General features: G+C 27.9%; 1 protein-coding gene across 6 annotated transcripts in view; it reads left to right on the top strand.

The window, feature by feature from the left end:
• The window catches only part of LOC123293379 (innexin shaking-B), a 54,028-nt gene that overhangs the window by 21,084 nt on the left and 13,197 nt on the right, over window positions 1–19,747 (top strand). For 2 of the 6 annotated variants that reach the window (XM_044874181.1, XM_044874182.1), the window contains exon 1: window positions 2,080–2,433. The exons of the other annotated variants lie outside the window; for them this stretch is intronic. In XM_044874181.1, coding sequence (XP_044730116.1) covers window positions 2,080–2,433 — 354 coding nt within the window. Of the gene's footprint in view, window positions 1–2,079; window positions 2,434–19,747 lie in introns of those variants that run through there. 6 annotated transcript variants of the gene reach the window in all.

The following is a 19,747-nucleotide window of genomic DNA, read 5'->3' on the forward strand; positions in this document are numbered from 1 at the left end:
CTATGAAATACACAGACATGCACGTGTTTATACAATAATTCAAAATATTAATATTCGCGCTTTGTTAGGCTGCGAGATAAAGAAGGAAGACGGTCCCTTTTTTCGGTCTCTTTTTTAGCTGCCAATAATTATTGCGTTTCCTATGCTTTTAAGCCTCTATTTTATATAACCTCTTTGGATACGATATACCATAAGAGCCATTGCAATTCCTAAAAAAAACCGTCTCATAAAGTGTCGTTACTTGATGTATTTGTAGTTGCTCAAGAATATCAAGATTTCAGATAGATTTTAATTCGAAGAGGTCGTAAAAGAACAGCTTGATTTTGTGTGACAAAGAAATTTTTTCGTATTTTGTGGTAATTTTACGGAAACCTTGGTGCACAAGTAGGTACATTTCACATAAAGTTCATCTTGGAAAGACAATGCTTATACCTTCCGTCTCTTTTTCGAAATCAATCGGGTGACCATATTTATTCTGTAACAGAAATTTAAAAATAATGTCTTATATAGGTAATATATATATATATATAGTTAATATCAAAATCTTGATATATTACCTATATAATATTAAATGTTCGAAACATAATTTATAATTCCGCTAACGTGTGAGTAAGCATTAAAAATCTTATCAAGGCTAATTTAAAATATTTTTTTTTTATGTGGGAGCAAAAAAATTATGTCAAATATTTTTATGATTTTGTTATTAAATGATAATTTTTCGGGGTAATTAAGCAATCTTCAAATTGATTTCGTATTGCCAATACTGGGTGTCCCGTGACTCGATGGACATTTATATTTGCAGATTTTGAATTTACAAAGAAAGGCATTTGCTCGTATTACCAATGCACATTTTGTTTACTAACAAAAAGTGCAACTTTAAAAAAAATAAAGACTAAAGACTATTTTCGAAGACTAAAAACAACTGTAGAGGAAAAGTTAATACAATTCTATTAATATAAAAATTACTTATTTTTCAAATTCTCACCTAACCAATGATTATGGTTCAAACTAGAGCTCTTTTGGTGTCTTTGGTTTAGAAATGGCTTTCGGTAAAGCTTAAGCAAACAAATTTTGATAATACGGTAATATAAAGAAATGAAATCAATGCAGAAAATTGCTTAAAATTTTTTTTGATTCTATTTTTTATTCACCACTGCCGAGATAATTTGTAATTTATAATATTGAAAAATTACACAGATAGTCTTACTGAATGTTGCATATTATCTGGCAACAGTTTTCATAATTTCCACAGAATACCCATAATCCCACTGTCTTGGGAAATTCGATGCTTTATTAAGATACCCGGATACTGTTTTTTTTATTTCTAGATCGGAATTGTTTGATCAAAAATTTAAAAAAAAAACAAATAAGATAGTTAGCTGTGTAGAAAATTGAAACATATAAATTATCTATTTTAAAGAACTATCAATTTCTGTTCTTCACGTTTGTAGCTAAGATGACCAGAACTAGTTTTCGAGATAAAAATGCATAGTAAAAAATCTTCCCATGTTCCAGGAATTTTTGTTATAATTTATTAGTAAACAGGTTTGCATTATAACTTATTTAAATTATAATTATTAATTTACTATAACTCATCCAAAAATTAAAAACTTTTTCAATAATAACATTTAAACAACGCACTGGAAAAACTTAAAAAATATCTACAAAGCAATATTTAATTTCATGCATTCCACCAGTATCAAAATACAAAACTTTAAAAATAACGAAGAAACCACTGTGATTTGCAAACGAAACATGTCAAGCAAACTAAAGACCTGTGATTTATAACTTAAATAACGCATTTTAAATTTCGGTTCAAATTTAACAACACAATGGCGGGTAATAATAGTTAATGCTATTATAATTATGATTTCGAAAATGGTTCGAAATTAAATCTTTAAAAATGTGAAACGTAATAACTTCAACAAAGACCTCCGTATAAAATAAAAAGACATTTAGTTGTAAATAAATCAATTTAAAATCTAAAAAAATGAAAATTAAATTACAGTGTGGTTAATAAAAATGGTGTACTAATTAAAAAAATTAATGTGTGTACGTGCACGGATAAATATATAAATAATGTTGGATATTTTTCGAGGTTTAAAAAACCTCGTAAAGATCAATCATTTACATATTGATTCACCTGTATTTCGTTTACATCATTCAATTACTGTGATGTTATTGATTGGATTTAGTTTAATTGTTACAACACGACAATATGTGGGTAATCCAATCGAATGTTTACATACCAAAGAGATACCAGAAGATATTGTGAATACATTTTGTTGGATACATACCACATACACATTAAAATCATATTATAATAATTCAAAATCACCGTATCCCGGTGTGGGACCATCTTCGAATGTACAAGAGAAAGATAAAAAATTGTATAAATATTATCAATGGGTGTGTTTTTGCTTATTTTTCCAAGTAAGTATATTCTGAACCATCTCATTTTTAAACAGTTAATGATTTTTTCAGCAAATTCAAACTGTCTTCTTTACAAATGAATCTGCAGCTTAGGATATTTATTATAGTTGTTATATAAAGTAACCACGCGTTTCGCTGGGCAACTTCAATTTTAAATACAAAGATTATTGTATTATAAGCTTCACTTTATTTGCCGTCACTGATCCTCCTTTTGTTCACAATTTCGTCGATTTTATAAGTTTGTTGCTGAACCCTAACAGAGGTCAGATATATGCTATCAAAACCTTTAAGTTTTACGTGGTACTAAAATGAATTTACTAAAGCTGAAAATTGTTATAAAGATTGTATATTGCATATAAATAACAGTTATGCTTGTCAGTCAGTTAGGTGTTAGAACAGAGCTGGTCAGTCAGCCCTTATTTACGAACAATAAATACATCATATCCATTTACGATTTCCGTGGTATTTTCAGCTTTAATTAAATACCACAGAAATCATAAATGAATCTTAACTATTTATTGTTCATAATAAATAAGGTCTCAAAGAATTATTTATTGCTGTATAAAAATTTTCAGCTTTAATTAAATACCACAGAAATCATAAATGAATCTTAAATATTTATTGTTGATAAAAATAATTATGATGCGAAAGAGAATTATGTTCATCAAAGAATTATTTTTGGCCTGGCTCTTTCATTATGATGCGAGGTGCAAGGTGGGGTAGAGAATTGTGCAAAAAAAAAAATTCTCGCTTATTATTATTTTTCCATCTTAAAATAAATGAAAAAGAATTTAAGAAAATTATAATCCAAACCAATTTTTATCCAAATTAAGAAAATTATATTTTTTAGCTACTTACTAAATTACATACAAAAAAATTAAGAAAATTAACTGAAAATAACTGGTTCAAAAAAGAACTCCAATAAAATGACGTTCATTATTTAGTCGCACACATTTTTTCAGGTGACCAAGTTATTCATCACATTTCACAGAATTTAAATCACCTTTTTAAAGTTTCTTTCTTTTGGTGCTTCAATTGTTGGTGGTAGAATTTTCCAATCCTATAGTAAACTTTCTGCCTGTTGTTAAACTTTATTTAGTTCAAAAATACAATTTATTTAAAAATTCAATTTGTGTATTTTTCTTAAATGCATTCTATATTTCTTTTAAGATTTTAAAAAATAATTTCATAAAAAAATTGTGGGATTTTTGTTTTACAGCGTTGTTAAAATCATTACTTCTATACCCCACTCTGTATATTGCAGTATACATATAAATAAACAAAAATCCACCTCATCGGACATGCATGAAGATAACGCGTATATATAAGATAACGCGTTTACGTGTCATTACATCGTTTTGATTTTTTTTAAACTGATGGTGACTGCAATGAAGTCGCAGTCACGTCGCCGATATGTATTAGCCGACCATAATTACACGTTGCAAAAAAACAACGCCAATGCATTTGAAATTTTAATGTGCTCAAAAAAAATAAGCGATAAGTATGTGTATAAAGATTTAGAACACAATCAGTATTATTGTTCAAGTTTTGAGGTGAAGAACAAGGACGAATTTAAAAAAAAAAAATTATATAAAGAGTAAATTAAAAGTTTACCATATTTCTCGTAATGCTTCGGCTTGTAAAATTTTGTATCAGCTCGTTTCGCCTCATTTTTAAAGTTTAAAGTTTAAATAAAATTAATATAATAAAAGTTAATAATATTTGGTCGGTTCATATACTTAACAACAATTTAGAGAATACAATAGAAGCCTTAAAACTCAAAATTTATTGGTCTACTTTCAAAGTTAAAAATTTTGATTGGAAAATTTATTGTCTGACTCCGAAATATATATCATCTTTCGAATATCTATTATCTGTCTATCGACTAATTATCGAAAATCGGTATTCATAATATTCTCTAATCTCTCGTGAAATCACTAGTGTTTACCCAGGTTTGAGATTAAATAATGAGCATAAATTTTGCGAAAAAGTCGAATATTATGCATTTACATAAATTATAAATTTTATTATATATCATAAATATATGCACGATTCAATTTATAGCATTAAAATTTTTTTTTTTATATATGTAAAGTAAATATTATAAAATATATTAAAATAATAATAAAATATTAAAATTAATTATGTAATAATTTGTAAATAATTTTCACAATATTATTTTTGGCTAAATTTTAACATAAATTGGCTACTTTTTTGAATAGTTGCTAATTTATTGTAGCAATGTCTAAACTGATTTTAAAAGATTTCCCGTAAGAGAGAAAAGAATCATGTAACATGACAACTTAAAGGCTTTTTTCTGCTCATCGCTTCCGCTATATTTTGACGTCAGAACCAATGATGGTTTCCAGAATGTTTTACCGCAAGTGGTTCTTGACAATTTGTATGCATTTGCAAATTTTTTATTTTTCAAGATCAGAAGAAAAAAATATTGTTTGTAGAAATTGGCTCAATCTTTTTTGATCCACGTTTTGCTCTATATTTTTTCTCTTATGTATTGCATTTGAGAATGATTTTTCGTTATCTTGTGTCTACTCTCCTTAAAAAGAAATTGTTACCATAAAATTTGAAAATTATATCTATGGGCTATTTTATAAAATAAAAATATGTTTTTGTCTTTGGCATTATATTTTAAATTTGTTTTTTAATCAAAAATAAATTACATTATGTTGAATTGGTTCAAGAAATATCCACATATATAATAATTTTCAAATTTTATGGCTACAATTTTAGTTTCGGTGAAAGTATATACATACCGTTTTAAATTTTCAACCCAACCGGCTTTCATTTAACTACGGTCGTTTATTTTTATTTATTTTTTGTAGGATATCTTAATTCAGTAATTTACTTTTTATATCTTGAATTTTTTTTTGTAAATTTTGCAAAGCCTTTCCAAAAACTATTTAGAAATGATAAATTTTATAAATATACCTTTATAGGTTTTGAGTTTCTGTTTCGACATACGATAATTTATTTTTATCATACGTATACTGTGTATCCCAAAAAACGCACATTTTAGTATATATACTCTATGTAAATGCGTTCGACTTTTGTGAAACAGAGGTATTTCAATAATTTTGTATTAGGCCGGGCATACACGTAATGGTTTACTTGTGCAGGTAAGCCTGTGCAGGTATGATGGAAAGATCTTGTACATACTAGAGCACACTATACGGTAAAACAGAACATTTCTGCTCAGTCGAGAAAAAATGACAACACGATCGTTTTAGTCGGTTTGTTAATGGCCATAAAGTGTGCTAAAAAAAGCGGAAACGCAATTTTTGGTGTAAAGAATGGCTTACAAAGAGAAATGAATACTCTCATATAAGATTACTAAAAGAGTTAAGCTTAGAGCCACCAGATTACTACAATTGCGGATGAATGAAGAAGTCTACCAAAAAGGAAAATACATTTATGAGAATTACTAAATTTCCCCGTGAAATACAGGTTTCTGCTTGGCAACTAGCCACAGCTAACCTCTTACACACACGGTCAGGTATTTTCGCCAGTGCCGGTGCAGAGCCAAATTTCGATTCTTCTCCGGTCGCCTGTGCAGGTACGTGTTCACTGTCCGGAAAACTGTAACGTGTATGCCCGACGTTAATAGTCTCGGTGGCTGAATATTTTAAATAATTTTAATGTTTAAATTTATACTTAACATTCAAGTGAAAACCTAATCAAACTAAGAATCGAATTATACATAAAAGTAATATTTAAAGTTATTCAAAAATAATTATGAATGTAATTTTCCTGTGTAGTTTAATTTTCTTAGTATAAAGACAGAAATAGTAATTTACACATTGCACTAAGCGTTAAGGCGTTCAAAAAATAATAAATATGAAACGTTAGGCGTTAAAAACAAAAAAAATTATAATAACGTAAAAATATAGAAAAAGATAAAACTAATTGATGTTTATAATTTATTATTAACTTTATCGTATTAAATCGTTTTACTTAAACGTTTACTGGGAATTTTCATTATGTGTGCAAATGTTTGTATTTGGATTGGAGGCCAAAAAATATTTAACTTTGCAAGTCTAAAGATGATTGTCTAGAGTTTATTTTTATTGAGACGTATAACAGCCGAGTATAGTTCGCTTAGTTTAATCAGACGTCGGCTTTTGTTGTTGTGGATAATATTCGGACTTTTTTAAAAATTTATCGTTTTAAAGTTTAAGAAGGTAAAATAGTTTAAAAAGGTACTTTTCAATATGGGCATTGCATGCCGAACTTCACCCAGCTTTGCACTGACTGTCGAATATGTATTGGGTGGTATGTATTCTGTGCTAGAAATCGTTAATTATATGGTACAATTATCGAGTAATAGTTGTCAGGTTTATATAAAAATCAAAATAATATATACTGTATAACTTAATTGTATTAATTTTTAGAGTATTTATTATATGTTTGCATTGATCTCTTATCGACGCCTCCACCAAAATTACATACAATCAAAATAATTAAATCATATAAACTAGGTCTTATTCATATTTACTTATTTCTATAATTTTCCTAGTAATCCAATGATTTATCATGTGATGAGCGGCGAATATTTGTGTTTCACATGTCTGGGACTGGCCTTTAAGTCAAAATTCTGGTATTTTTTTATATAAAACGCTTGCACTGGTTTTAATAATTTTTGTTTTATCGTTACTTGACATAGAATAACTTATCCCCTTCCCCAAACGAATATCATCGATGTTGGCCCCGTAACGTCTTCAAATTTTTACGCTGTGGAGAGCGAAAAATTCTAAAAAAAAATATTGTGGGCTTTGGTGGCCATAATATCTGCCATAATTATCTCATTACATAGCACAAATATCTTTCATGATTTAAGCCTTTTAGGTAGTGATTGAGCCCTGATGTCAGTTCAAATGACATAGGATACGTGATTTGGCAAAAAAAAAACAATATTGTGGGCATAAATTTTTCAAATCAAAAGTTTTCAGAATTACAAAAATCTTTAAGAAATTTTAAGTTCCTTAAAAAAAAAACAAACGATTCCGCTGCTTAATAAAGTGTGTAGTCGGTCTTTATATCTAAAATTAGACTGTAAACCTTGAGCTCTGGCATACAAATTTGCATTCTTATTGGATGATACCGTACTCACTGTGTAAGATGCAATGATTTGATTTAGTTTGTAAAGTATTTCATGACCGATCTAATCCGTAATGTCCATTTATTTCGACAGTAATAGGTATTACAAGAATATAACATTGTAATACAAAAAAGTATATGCAATATGAGTCAACGAATTTATGTACATAATTTTATTTATATTCAAAAAAAACTTTTTCCGTTTACCGGGTGTTTTCAAAAGCATTTATATCGTTAGTTCTATTTGGTAAGAAGTTATTTTAAGTGGCAAGTGGATAAGTTATGTGGTAAGAAGTTATAATACACTTTTTGATTTCTGTAAAATTGTCATACAAATCAAACCACTTATTTCTTTAATGGAAAAACTTTTCTATGTCAAAATATTTTTCCGTTTACTTATAAATACATATCTATTTTAAATAACAATAAAAGCTTTTAAAAACTTTTTAAACATTATTTTTACAATTTTGTACATATATATCAAATTAAATTTTTAAAAATTGAATACTTTACTATAGTTCTAAGTTGAATTTTTTTTTTTTTTTTAAATTGATCTGTTTTCCCGTCTAAACTGAACGATTTTTTTAGATTTTATTTTATTGTCATTTAGGATCGAAATATTACGTTTAATTCTAAATATAAATGTGTGAAGAATTCTTTGTCAATAGTTGACTTTATGGAGAATTATATTTTCTACTGTTTGCTGATGATAAATAAATATATTTAACTTAGTAATAACCGTGAAAATCTTATTTTTAAAAAAAAGGTAAATGTATGTTTTAAAGTATATGTAGTTTTTCCGGATTTTAAAATTTGTGAATGCCGATATTTGTCATAAACCTCTATATAAGAATGACTGTAGGTATTCTTAATAAAATAAAGCCACTCAAAACACTAAAAACTGAGGGTTGATTACCCCTAAAAATATTTCAAAAAAAATTTATCCGAAACTTCTAGAACTTCTTGAGCCTGTTGCAAGTGCCTAAATAAAGATAAAACATAAAAAGAAAGAACCGATAAACTTTGTTTTATACTTTTTCATCATAACTCCGTCAATTTTTATGCAAATGACTTGAAATTTTTTTCATTTTCAAGGTTTTTTAAAGTACTTTATTAAGTGCACGATATGCTTTTTTCAAAAAAACGTCAAATTTTTCTATTATTTGATGTTAAATACTCCGAATTTCAATCGGCAATAACTAGGAAAGTATTGACTTTTTGAAATATGTTTCAATAACACTTTTTGATTAGAATTTTTTCCTATATCGATTCCCGTTGCCATTTTCAACTTAAATTATTCCACTCCCGAGAAGGGGTGACTCCCCTCACTGGGCAAGATCGCACAAAGTTTTGTTTTTAACTTCTTTGAGTAAGCTTTTAACAATGCATTCACACCGTTTTTATAAAGACTCATTGACTGTTCTTGGATTGCGAGGTATAAATCTTACGGCTCTCCACTAATAAGTGAGATAGTTTTTGTTGGCAGCTATGTCTCTGAAAGAAATGCCTAATGGTGACATGATAAAGCATAATTGCTGAGGCAAACCTATCTTTATATAACATTCGAATTAAAATTAAGTAAATAAACAATTTATATAATAATTTGTTATTATTCGTTAGGTAAGTATATGATGTTTTGTGGCTTATGCATTGCAAAAACACTTTGTTGTTTTACACAGTATAAAACATGTTATGTGCTAAAAATAGCTTGATGTAAAAACTTATTTTAAGAATGAAGATGAATTTCTAAAATATTTTTGTAAGATCTTTAACAACAATTTATAAGCGCAAGTGCACACGTATATACATAAAATAGATTATAAAGTACAAAGGTAACGACCGCTAATATGACTTTTATTCATAAATTTTATTACAAACATAAAACATATCTTCATTTCAAATATTATTATAACGAATCAAGTCAGTTGTACAATTTCTTGAACAAAAATAATTATGAATTTTTGAACAATTCGTTCTTGGCAAAAGTAAATGGAAAATATTGTATATTCAATTCTACAGGGTTGGAAAAAATCAGGAAACATGCAAATGTTACGAGATTGACGTTTACAGAATCAAAAATACAAAAATTTTGCCTTAAATTTTAAATAAAAGATCCCGCAAAATAAATAAATTCTGTAAAACTTGTTCTAACGATTTTTAACGAGTAGTTTTCGAGCTACGGGCGCTCAAAGCTACGCATGTAATATAGTTTTAGTATATGACTAGGAAAATGGCTTTCTGTGTTCCTTTTCAAATCGCCCTCAAAGTGTTCTTTAGATCAGTATGATTCGAAACTCTCATGGTCATCATTTCTATACATCACTTTTAGTTTGATTTTTCAAGAAAAATAATAATAAAAATTTGTTTCTCATTGTTTCGTTGAAAATTGAGAAATAAGGGTAATAAAGTGGTAAATTCTATCCAAGAAACGTAAGAGTTGTTAAGATTGAAAACATTTCATAGTTTATTTATGCAGCCAATGTATGGAATAGCTATATTATTAGTCAGCAGAACAGCACCTTCGTGAGTGGCTTCCTTTTGGAAGTTTACCAAACTATCTCTCTGCAACTTTTTTCGAAAGTGTTGGGTTTTTTAATATGAGCATGAAAACGTCATATTTAAGCTACCAGTATGAAAAAACGCAGCATGGAATTTCTCGGACGCTATGATCAATTGATAACATTTCAGCAAAAGTGAACTGTGTATTGAAAAACAAAAATATTTAAGCACGGTATGTTCGAGATAGTAGGCAGGCAAGCTCATAGGTGCAGTATTTTTATCGGGAAAAAATATTTTATTGTTTAATAATTAGTACCTGGATGACCGAGCTTTGCTCGGTATTTTTGAGGCAAAAAGACACAAATTTTATCACTTATATAAGAACCATTTAAAATGTCTCCACACAAATTCCATTTTGGATGCCATTTTGGATGCCCCGCAATGTACTTTATTTCGTTAACTACGATAAATACCAATAGATGTCAGGAAGAGTCATATTTTGCAATTAGATTCAGTCTTCCTGAAAACACGGATAGAACGAAATTTTCTATGTTACCTAGCTAGATCGATTTTTAGCCCCAAAAACACCCTGCATAATAGTTTTCATGAAAATCGTTGGTCCCGTTTCCGAGATTGCTGATATATAGATATATGTATACCTGATTAATGTAATCAAGTGGTCATAGTGCCCGACAAATTCCCTTTGCGTTTTTTTAAACCAATAAAAAACGCAGGCCTTTCGAAAAAAGTCGTAGAGAGGAAGTTTTGTAGGATCACCAAAAGAAAGCCGTTTACGAAGTTTCAAGTATGTATTTATCATTTAAGAAACAGGGCGCTGTCCCACGTATGTACTATTTTCTAATCAGTTAAACCTACGGTTGCGTTCAGAATAATCTAAATATTTTTTTTAATATGACACTCTATAGGAGATGTTAACAGTACTTTTTTGTTTGAGTACGAAATTTTAAAACTGGTCATGGGTTTTTTTCATAATTAGGTAATAGAATCTTCTTTTTTGGGATAGTAATAAATATATTCGTATATTAATTATAAAATATATTACAAAGTGAATATTTAACAGACACGACAAAAAACAAAAATAGGCTGTTTAAACAAATAATTTAAAAATAAAATTGACAAAATAAAAATTTCTATACTGAACATATGAATGAAGAATATTCGTGTAATCATTTATTATTTATTAAAATAAACTTTAAGACATTTACAAATAAAATACAAAAAAAAGACCTAACATAACATTATAAATCATAATATAACATTTATTTTAATAATGGTTGGTGTACTGTGAACTATCTGAGTGTGGTCTTATTATGTTCATTTTGTATTTAAATGTTTTGTTTGGATCATCTTGTACAATGTGTTCTATTATGCAAATTATATAAATATACAACAGGGTTGTAGATTATTTGAGAAAAAAATTCACTATCTGGATTTTTAAATTTGAAAGTCAATCAAGATTTATAAATTTGAGTACCAATCGCTAATACCTACACATAAAAAAACTTTTAACAAAAAAAAAAAAAACTTTTCCAAAACAAATTTATATGCACTAAAAAGTAAGAAATAATTCCGTATTCTTCTGAATACCAAACAATAATCAAAATATTTTTTAGAGTTCTCTTAATTAAAATGAAATAAAAAATATTTGACTACTTAAAAGTCAATCAAATTATTACGATAATATAATGTAGTTATCATTATTGCTATTTGGTGTCAGCCAAGGAAAGAACTATGACAGAACAGTTTGCTACATTAACTTGGCTAAAGTAGTCTGATATTTTTAATTTCATTTTAATTTAGAGAACTCTAATTTATTATTATTTCATTTTTTGTGGATGTAGTCCTCGATTGGTTTGAGAACACAGAGAAACTACGATATTGAGAGAGCTGCACTTTTCATGTTCTATTCCCACAAAGTCTAAATTGCTCTGGCAGCCAAAAATGAATGAATATCTATCTATCTTACATTCTCTCATAATCTAAGAAAAAGATAATGAATTCTACGACACTGTCGACTTTTGTCCGATGCTCAAATAAGCAACTCAAATTTTCAGAATGTTGGTCTATGAACACTTCACCTTGTTGTGTGTCAAACGAAGTTCGACCGTACTGCAGAGTCACTAACCTTCTTAATAAAGTATGAAAGAAGGTAGATTTATAAATTAAAAATTTATTGTTTATTAACAAATAGAAACATTTTCACCACTAACTCATGCTTTACTAATGATATTTGACACCTGAGAAACACATTCCATGAGGTTTTAGCACAATGCGAGCGGTTTGTTTCATTTTCCTTTATTAGCCGATTTTTGTAACATCTTTTACCGGACTAGTAGCATTTATTCATCTAGTATGAGGTCACCATGATACTGAAACTAATTTTGGTCAACCCTAAATATATTAATTTATTTATACCCATTCTAATAATGTGTAATGGATAAAAATTATGATCAAACAGTTACTAACATTTTGCTTGAAGTATTTATATTTACCTTAGACTACTAAGTCTTTGTAAATAAACGTTTAAACATTTTTCAATCTGAGAAGTACATACTTATCGCACAACGCACTTTAGAATAAAAGTCTGTTAATATATCGAATACAATCGATTTCATTCATTTGCGCATTGATATTACTGTTATAGGGGGATTTTGTAGAGATTGATATTTTCTGTCTGTCTTATAAAGTTTGGATAGTTTAAAGCTTTTAATGTGCTTGAAATTACCTTATCCGTTGCCAACTGTCTGAAAGTTGCAATTTTTGATGAATTGGGCGGCGAACATAGATAGATATTTTTTCTAGGGTTTTGTATCATCCAACCATATTCTCTTACAAAATTTTTATTTTTTAAATATTTTGCGTCTAAAACATAAAAATATTCATGTGTTTTTGTTTGTAAATATGTGACAAATGTGTATTTTTGATTTGTAACAATTTTAAATCCAGCTGTGTGATGTTATTATGTCGTATAGTGTATCTAAAACTCAACGCGCTATATGAACAAGATTATTATAAAAATTTTGCGAAATATAAAAGCGAATAACAAGCTTATAAACACTGAAACATCAACACTCGTGTATGTTTCAACTTTATTATTCGTTGTTATTCAAATCATATTTTTTAAATTTCTGATCGAAAGCTATGGTTTTCACCTTGAAAAATAAAGTCGAAAGTTTTAAAAATGTATCTATAGGTGTGTATTTGACAACGTCATCAAATTTTTGCACCCACATAATTTGACTTTTACTAATAACAGTTTGTAATGCTCTAATGATTCTTATTTCTTTTTGATCGTATGCAAAATCAATGAAATGCATGATTACCATCTCGCATATATTACTTTGGTTACGCTTACAACCAATTACCATCAGAAAGTGTATTTCAAGATATCAATTAAGTTGTTCTAAGAAAATCATCTCTTTTCACTTTTATACCGAATTTATTACAGAATGGTAAAAATTCTTCTTTTTTTTATGAGGAATAGATTTGCACTCAAATTGGATAATTTTCAAGCGACGGGATTACAAAAATATCCACCGTAAAATGGAGAAATCTTTTTATTGGTAAATCAATTTATTTGGATATAATATATTTTTCTAGAGTTTATCATCAGGCAGCTGCCATTTTAGTGGAAGCATAATATTTACTCAGACATTTGAATCTAAATAAATAAATTTAATTTTGTATTCCTGGTTTATAGTAATTATTGAATTAAAGACTTTTGAATGTTTTATAACTCATATACCTTAATTTGATATAACATATTTTGATAAACAATAATTTGGGGCATATTTTGATGTAACACGATTGTTGTGCGAAGAATACTTACAAAGAAATAGAAATGTTTATCATACATATTTTAAAAATTAAATAATATTATAGAGCTGCAAAGTCAAACGGTTGATAGCAGTAAAGAGAGTTAAAGAAGATAGTTGCCTTCGTCTCTCTTATACGCCACTCTTAGACGCCTACAATTTCTGTTTTATTCACTTATTGCTTTTCCTATGTCTATACTGTTCTATGGTATTATTTCTATGATTTTAATAAAATAAAATTTCTTCATCTTTTCTGTATGACTAATAATAATCTAAAAAGATATTTTACGTCTTTAATGTTCTTTAGTGTAAGGTTTGGAATCGGTTAGTATATGAAAAATAAAAATTATTTTATATATAAATAATTATAGGTATACTGTTTTCTACAGTTGATCAATGAATACGATGATGAAGTCTAGAGAACCATAAAATTATGGTTCTGATGCCTAAATGTCATATCTGGTACATGGCTCTTTATTTAACGACTGAGACAATAACAATCCTATAAATTTAAACAAAAATAAATAAATAAATACGATATATTTATTTGTGTATGACCTACTGAAAAAAATGGTCCGTAAAGTAAAAATAGTCTTCTTGTATGGTTTTTTTGTTTTATCTTTAGGTACTCTATACACTTTCAAAGTTTTTAAAATTTTCAAAAATTGTGAATTATTTCAAAATATCTTTGAAGTGAATTACCCCCGTTCAAAGAAGGAAGGTTCATTGTCGAGTTTATAATGAATCGAAAACCTTTTATAAAGATCAGACAATGGGAATACGAGAAAAACGTCGTACCAGTTTGAAAAACATAGTTTCGAGAAAAACTCGTTTAAAGTTTTTTTACAAACTGTGGCTTTTTTTCTACACTTCATAAAATTTTTAGGAGAGTATTTCTATTTTACTTAGAAACATTTTTATGGGAAAAAAAATAATTTTTTTCAAATTTATAATGAGAAAGTCCCCTGTTGAGTATTGTAAAGTTATTCGTATTGAAACGTCGTGTGAAAAAAAGAAAATAACACATTAATAAAATATTTGCCTAAATAAAATAATATCATGAATAACTGATAACTAACATTAGACGCTTATTCCAGGTTTTTCAAATTAAAATAAGACAGCGATTATTCAAACAAACGTAGATGCGACTTTCAATTGCAACAACTTTACTAAATTTCTTGAATCTTTTGAGGATATTCTTACATTCCATAGGATGTAAATTCGTTATCAGACATGTAACGCATATTTTAACATCTGCCTACTACTTTTGATAACGTATAAAATATTACTATTTATTTAACAAAAATAAATAAACAAACAAAAAATATTTTTTTAAAATCACCAACGTTAATAAATTCGATGCCATAAATCGAATCACCAGAACAATTTCTTTACTTGTGTAGGCAAGCAATAGTTCCAAAAGTTTTTTTTTAACAATTTTGTACAGGGTTTTTTTATTTACGAAGTCATTATTTTTGTTAAATTTTTTGAATCGTGTTTTTAATTGTGTTCTATAATATTGAGTGTTATAAGGTGATTGGTGGTAATTTGAATCAATTTAAAGTTTACCGACATTTATTAAATCTCCAGTTTGTTAAAATTTATATGAACATTCAGTCAAGTAAAAGTATACAAAAATATTTCTATAGATACTCATCAATACAAAATTTTTTATTTTATTCCAACCTCTCGTTTTATGGCCTGGGAATATTTAGAAGGTGGAAACAGACATAATAAATATTAGTAAAAAATCTGAAAATACGCTTTTGTAACTGGCACTAAAAAGTAGAAAACGATGTTTATAAGTAAAAAAATAAAATAAAGTGATTAAGTAAAACATCATTTTATTGTAAAAAAGCGCGGGGTGCTAGATTTCAACTATTGTAAATGTTTTATTGGCAAATGACAGAAACTCTCATAATTTCTGAAGAAATTAAAATATAAAATTTTATTGAAATAATTTGAAAACAGATAAAATTATTTGCAGATATAGGAAAAGTTTTGAAATCGAGCGTGAGTAAAATGCTCATAACGGGAGTGATGACGGCCTTTCAAACTTTTATTAGCTCTGGTTTGTACCAATGTATCTATGTAACGGAATCTTTGAACTTGACTTTTACCCACTTTCAAACGTCGGATTGAATTGAAACTTCGCCCATTTATCAAGGAGCGATGGTAATATAATAATTTAATAAGTTTGTCTGATTATCCGTTAATAATTCGTATAATTCTGGTGGAAGCGCAGATAAAATTAGTTTAAAAAAATCACGTTTTTGTAGCAAGCTGCACTAAAAAGTAGAAAATCAATAATAAAATAAACACGCTTTTATAACTAGCTGTACTTACTGAATCACTCTATATTTTTTTAAACTATATTTTATACTTTAAGTTTTTTCCGTCTGAAAATTGACTTCTTAGGAAGTAAAAAATATTGCATAGTTTAGTATACATTGCAATTGTAACAAAATCATCTTCCTACAACTTCTAAGTAGAATAAGTTTTCGGCTTGCTACATTTACGATAATTCATAACGTGGCTCTTATCAATTGAAAAGAAACACTTTCTACAGTCTGCATAATTTAAAATATCAAACACATAATATCTGTTTATTTATTAAAATTTAATTATAATAATTAATAAATGCAATAAATTAAATTTTAACAGAAAAATTAAACAGAAGCATTAAAGAAAACTGTGTGAGTTATATGAAGTTGGCACTCCTTTTAAGCCTTTTCAATAAATAAGTACAGATATTTGTTTCGACTCAATCAATACAAAATAAGTAAGGACTATTGACTTTTTATTAATAAACATGTTTATAAATATATACTTTTTCTTTTAAAATCATTTTCAAAGGCAATAGTTGTGTTTTTCAAACATTCCATTTAGACACTGATAATAAAAGGCTTATTCATTTAGAATGATCGATTTTCAAATCGTTGGGCCGCGTGTTTTATTTTGAACAACCACTGAAATTTAATGAAACTTTTTGAAAAAAATTATTGAAACCAAAGTGTTGCGTTTTCAAATGATCATGATAACGTCATGTCAAAGTTTTCGGTATGAAAAAATGCAGCAAGGAATTTGTCGGACACTCTAACCACTTCATAACATAAATAATTATTTAAAAAAAAAAATAGTTTGTCCGTTAAAAATACTGCACCGATGAGCTTGTCCACTACCTCGAATGAGCCGTACTTGAGTATTTTTGTTTTTCAATACACACAAAATTCACTTTTACTAAATTGTTTGATAATTATTAATGTTATCAAGTGGTCATAGTGTCCTTGTGCCGTTTTTTCAGATTGATTGCTTAAATATGACGTTATCATGCTCATTTGAAAATGCAGCACTTTCGAAAAAAGTCGTGGAAAGAAAGTTTGGTAGGCTAGCCAAAAAGAAGCCACTCACGAAGTTTCAAGTATGTATTTATCATTTAACTAAAAGGGTGCTGTCGCACTGACTATTGCTAGAAAAAAAAAATTTAGTGTCATCCCAATCTCTTTATATCTACTAAAAAAGAAACACTCAGGTGATCAAAATGACTAGAATTAAAAAAATTTTGAGGGGTGATAACTTCACATAACTTTAAATTATAACGTCAATAATAAAATTTATTATTATTAAACTAAATAAGTAATTAAGTAGTAATATTTCCGTATTTTAAATATATGCAAAATTTTATTGCATAAATTATGCAACAATACAAGTACCTTTTGCAAATATGTATTCAAACTTTAATTGAGATAAAATTCGGATCACTTACTACACCAATTTCTGTTATACATCAATCACTTATTATATATTTTTGTAACTACAGGATATCCCACTGCTAAAGCATAAAAATTTAAATAATATATATTCTCTTTAATAGTTTTCTTGATAATTTTCTTGATAATTTCGGAACACCCTGTAGTTTGATCAATAATTTTTAAGTGACTTTGTTCTTTTTTTTTTTTTTGGAATATGACAACTTTAGTTTCGTCCTAATTGTCTTTTGTACACTGGGTAATTCGATCGATGAGCATACTGTTTTCGCGTGGAGTAAAAGCTAACAACGACATATGGCGTAAATTTTGTGGACTTTTTTAACATTTTAAAAGATACATAATAAATAAATTAAGTACCTTCTCTATGCAAAATATTAGAAAAAACATCTGTTAGATGTTCGAAGTTTATTTGTAAAATACATTAATATCATAAATATTTAGGTATGACACACTGTTTTCCCTAACGGACACATAAAATATGAAAAGTCAAATAAATAATTAACAGTTCATTTCCTTTAAAAAATTGAGGACCACTTTTTAGTGTACAACTTGTTAATTTTATGACACAAACGAAAATATTTATATAGTAAATAATACGTTATTAGGATAGGATAAGACCACGCGAGTGTATTGAAAACTATTTGGAAGAGATTCTTTAATATTATCGTTTTATCAGCTATTTAGGTAATACTATTTTATTCATTTCATGCTCCTAATTATACCATGTATACATGAAATATACATAGTATATTAAGTTTAGTCCCAAGTTTGTAACGCTTAAGAATATTGATGCTACAAAAAAAAAAATTTTGGTATAGGTGTTTATAAAATCACCTAATTAATTCATTTCCGGTTGTCTGTCTGTCTGTCGTCTATCGTCTGTCCGTTTGTCATCGCGATTACTCAAAAACGAAAAGAGATATCGACGTGAAATTTTTATAGCGTGCTGAGGACGTAAAAAGTGAGGTCGAGTTCGTAAATGAGCAACATAGGTCAATTTGGTCTTAGGTCCGTAGGACCCATCTTGTAAACTGTTAGAGATAGAACACTTTGGTATATTTAATATACATGGTTTAAAAAGTGAGAAAAAAATAATTTTATCGTAAAAAGTGATGATTTTTTTCTTACTTTATTTTTTTTAACTTTTAGAAATTATTTTCTGCTTTTTAGTTCAGGTTGGTCCATAAGCGTGTTTTTTTTAGTCTTTTAAACTATTTTTGATTTTATATTTCTTAGTTCAGCTGGCTGCAAAGGCTTTTTTTTCAGTTTTTTAAACTATTATTTATTAATACTATACATACAATGTTATCTGCGCTTCCACCAGAATTATATGAATTATTTATATTATGAAAACGTTAATACTGAATATAATAATATAATAATAATAATAATAATAATAGGGTTTTAACCTCCGTTTCTCTGACATATACGCCTATAACAGAGGCCACCCATCATTATTTGTTAATCTTTATTTATTTAATTACAAACATATTTACAATTATATTTTTGATTTGGGTGGAGTCGGTTACTTCGTTCTTATCCAAGCGACGACAATGTGATCAATTCTGCACTCCCATTAATAATAAATTATTCACACTGCCGCAACCTGGATTCGAACCCGCAACCTAAGTCTAAATGGACAAACAGTCGAAGACAAACGCCTTAGACCGCTCGGCCATTTAGGCTCTCAATATCTTGTTAATACTGACTATCCTGGGCAGGATAATTAGATAAACTTATTATGTATGTATATTGTATTGTCATCAATCCTTGATAAGTATTTCAAACTTTCCATTCAAGATGACGATTTTAAGGGGATGAAAACCACGTTCAAAGATTACGTTACATAGATACATAGATATATCAATCTAATAAAAGTGTGTTTAAAAGGGGTATTTTTTTTTTTGGTATTTCAATCTGCAGAAAACATATGAAACGACTTTTTTTCCCATATAAAAACAAGAAAATTTGGCTGGGTAAATTTTTCCAACATTGAGAAGTTATGATTAAAAGTTTAAAAGTTAAAATAAGAGTAAGAGATTCATCACATAAATTTCTTTCTTTTGGAACCTAAGATATTAAACTTTAAACCAT

Source organism: Chrysoperla carnea, chromosome 2 (assembly GCF_905475395.1).
Source record: "Chrysoperla carnea chromosome 2, inChrCarn1.1, whole genome shotgun sequence".
Lineage (NCBI taxonomy): Eukaryota > Metazoa > Arthropoda > Insecta > Neuroptera > Chrysopidae > Chrysoperla > Chrysoperla carnea.